General features: G+C 40.3%; 1 protein-coding gene and 1 long non-coding RNA gene across 17 annotated transcripts in view; one reads left to right on the top strand and one right to left on the bottom strand.

Moving 5' to 3' along the window:
• LOC127350846 (uncharacterized) overlaps window positions 1-3,695 on the top strand; it is a 45,187-nt gene that overhangs the window by 13,364 nt on the left and 28,128 nt on the right. The window lies entirely within an intron of this gene.
• ptprfa (protein tyrosine phosphatase receptor type Fa) overlaps window positions 1,020-3,695 on the bottom strand; it is a 283,480-nt gene continuing 280,804 nt past the window's right edge. For all 16 annotated transcript variants that reach the window (XM_051377735.1, XM_051377747.1, XM_051377738.1 and 13 more), the window contains one exon: window positions 1,020-2,931. In XM_051377735.1, coding sequence (XP_051233695.1) covers window positions 2,863-2,931 — 69 coding nt within the window. In that variant the 3' untranslated portion in view covers window positions 1,020-2,862. The remainder of the gene's footprint in view (window positions 2,932-3,695) is intronic.

The following is a 3,695-nucleotide window of genomic DNA, read 5'->3' as shown; positions in this document are numbered from 1 at the left end:
GCTCAGTGGGAGGGGCTTCCGTAGTCCCCCAGCCAATCACAACGCCCTGTTTTCCTGCCCATGCGTCGGACTGTTGAGTGGAGAGCACAGCTGATAAATAATGCTGCACCAGGTTTCCGGTCTGACAGGGATTAAAAAAGAAGTTCCTCAGTCACTGTATGTGCGTCTGAAGCTTTATAATGTTAATAAACTGGTGTACACAGCCATTTAAATCAGTATTCAGACTTTGCAAAAGACCATTCTGAATAAAAAGTGCTTTTACTTTTGATACTTTGAACACATTTAGCAGATAATGAACATTTTTGCTTTTTTTTAAAATACAGGACTTTTTTTTAACTCCATGATATTTAATTTAATACTGATGCCTGTGTGACCTATACCAGTAGTTCCCAACATTGTGTCCTTAAGGAAGACCTTTTTCTGTCATTGAGTAAACTCAGTGACATATTTTATAGATATCTCATATTCAATGTATAACAATAACAGTAGAGAACAACTGATAAAGTGTTCACCCAAACAGAGAACACAATAACTGCAGTAAGTCAGTGTAAAACGAGTGATTTGGATGAAGTTGAGCAGTCTACATAAACAAACCACCGTTAATGAGAAAATTGTCTATTTCTGTGTAGTTATTCTTAATGTCTGCCAAACTGGTCAGATTCCCCTTGAAATCAATGAAAGGAGGCGGTGGAAACACTACTGCCTTTGACCACAGGGACCGCCAGAATCAACTTGTAGGGGCTTTAAGTAAAGGATCTAAATACTTCTTCCAGCACTGCATTATAACACTGGTTCGTTTGCATTAGAAATAATTCCTTCAGGAATATAAAAAAAAAAAGTCCCTCAGGATCAGGAATGTGTTCCCGTTGTGCACAACGTATAGTCTCGCAGCACTCGTTTGTAAAATGTCTGTCTTGCAAAGCTCATTACAACATGCATAAATGTAATCTCTGGGTCCGCTGAGCATCACCTCACACCACATTCTCACTGGGCTGAGAAGTAAAAGAATTCCACAAGTGTTTTATTAAAAACCCAATTATATAACTTTATTAACATCAAGGTTTTCAAGACATTTTCTCTGCTTTTTATTAACAAATAGAAAACAGATCATGTATACAACAGCTAGGACCCCTACAGCGTGACTCTGTGAAATGAATCTTCACCCACAACCACCTCACTTTGTCATCTCATCCAGTGAAAAGCTCAGAGATCCACCACTGAACACTGATGCTGCTCTTAGTTAGTCCAGCTGCAACACAGTGATAAAATAGTTGAGCTGTAATATAGTATGAAAGGGGATCCAGTGTATCTGTGTCCTGTCTATGTAAAGCCATGTGTGCAAACAGAAAGGTGTGGGTTGTAAGATAATTGGGAAAGTCAGAAATGTGTGCAGATCACTAAATCACTTCCTGTATGTTGTCAGAGTCATGTTGCGTGCAGTGTATGTAGTCCATGACGTAATGGTGGTACTCAGTTAGGGCTATTTTTGTATCAACACAATGTCTGGACTTTTTGTGAAATGAGTATGAGCACCAAAAACCAGACGATACCACTACGATATTCAAAGCTTTTCCCATGTTAACAAATCCCAGGTTCAGACTCAAATCAACAATGAATGTATCTACTAACAAGTACTGTGTGTGTGTATCAAAGCCTGATAGATCTTATTCCTCTGTGCCATAGAACTCTGCTGTTGTCCAAAAAGGATAAAACTAAAACAACATTTGCATATCCAGTGTCCTGGTCCAATGCTCTTAGTGACACTTTGTCATAATTTGTGTAATCTTGTCTTGCCTGATGTCATAAAGGATTCTTTCCTTTTTCATTTATGGAGCATGTGATCACACTTGTTTCACAAAAAGTCTCAAGAACAGGCTGTCTGTGTTCAGTCCACTTTAAGAGGGGAACTGACAGTATGGTGCACACCACCTTTCCGACAGCTTCATATCTCTTTTGTTGAAAGTCTCCAGATCTCTGCGGGCTTTGAGAAAATTAGTCAACAATGATTGACAAGAAACTCTGTACATGCTAGCAGTTCAAATGTCTTTGCATGTTTATAGGTTTATTTCACACTGCGGTTCACAAACGTCTCTTTATTTGATCTGCTTGCTAGATCATTCAGTTGAACTTTAAAACCCACATTTCCCCCTAAATAAGAGCAACTGAGTAATGATAACATTAGAGTATCATATCTATGGTACAAAATCAAATTATTAGCAGCTGTGAGTATACGCTCTCCTGTATTAATAACTCGGAGCATGTTGAAAATACATGTCCTTTGTGCTAATAAAATAATAAAAAGATAAGCACATTTAAAAAAAGACCAATTAAGACATATAATAACCAGTGTAAGGGATTACAAAATAAATTCTAAATATTCAGAACAACATAGTAATGATGGATATAAAGGAAAAAAGCAGAAAAATAGTTTTTGCTAGTAGGAGGAGGCAGAAACTGGGGAGTGACAGAAGTATTCAGTCAAGAATCAGAATACAAGTCATTGAGGGTTGGTTTTTGGGATGTTTGTATGTGTGTGTGTGTGTGTGTGTGTGTGTGCGTGTGTGCGTGTGTGCGTGTGCACGTGTGTGTGTGCACGTGTGTGTGTGTGTGTGTGTGTGTGTGTGTGTGTGTGCGTGCAGGGTGGGGGGTTTCTGTGGCAGAATCATGGCACCAGTCCAGGAGGAGGTCATCCTGTCCCCCTCTCCCCTTTCCCTCTAGTCTAATCTCCCGTTTCCTGCTGCGGTGACCTCCTCAGCAGTCCTCCTCGCAGCCTCCTCATCAGGCCGCAGGGGTTGACAGAGCTGAGTGGATGTGGCTCAGAGGAGACGCGGAACTCTTCTGAGGGTGTCTTTCTGTGTGGGGTTATGTTGCATAGTGATCAAAGCTTCCCAGGTACTCCAGAGCAGCCCGGTAGCACAGTTGGTACTGGTCCTGGGGACAAAGAACAATGTTTGGGTCAGTTTGCAATTGGGAAGTCCAAATTTTATTTGATTTTTTTCACACAGATTTAAAGAGAACAGCACATCAAAACATTAAATAATATAGTAAGGTACACACTTTCCAGCCACTCTCCCTTTTTAGGAGTGTTCACACACTTGCTGCAAGTTAAACTTTAGTCAAGTAGAAATCACATCTTCTTCAGTGTTCCCAACATACATTACAAGGCAGGTATTTGGGATTTTATATCCCAAAACATTTTTAACAACTGCATTAACACTTTCCCAATACGACCTTATGTTTGGTGTATGAGAAAGAAAATCTAGCAGAATTGTCTCCTTACTATTGAGTTTTTGGATGTACATTGTTTCTCATACATTCTTCCTCTGTTATTTGAATCTGTAACTCTGCTTCCCATTTTGCTTTAATGTAGAGCGTTGATTCCCTCCTGCTTCCCCCCAAAGCTTGGTAGAAAGCAGAGACGACCTGAGGCCCCTTCTGTCTGTATGCATCTGCAATTAGGAAGCCGGATTTACACACATTTTACTGCTGCGGGCCCTGATGCAACTGCATACCTTGCATGTATGATAGTTACGCCGCAACCTCAACCAGTGCAGTGGTGGAACTTCCGTAGCCTACATTTACTTTAAACTGACTTTTTTGGCCACAGCTGTGAACACAACACTGATATATCATGAACTTTTAAGTTGAATTTGTAACTGGATTTGCAAACACTGGCCTGTTTACACATCCAGCAG

Source organism: Dicentrarchus labrax, unplaced genomic scaffold (assembly GCF_905237075.1).
Source record: "Dicentrarchus labrax unplaced genomic scaffold, dlabrax2021, whole genome shotgun sequence".
Classification (NCBI taxonomy): Eukaryota; Metazoa; Chordata; class Actinopteri; family Moronidae; genus Dicentrarchus; species Dicentrarchus labrax.
Note: the sequence above shows the minus strand (reverse complement) of the source record. Positions and strands in the feature narration are given on the sequence as shown.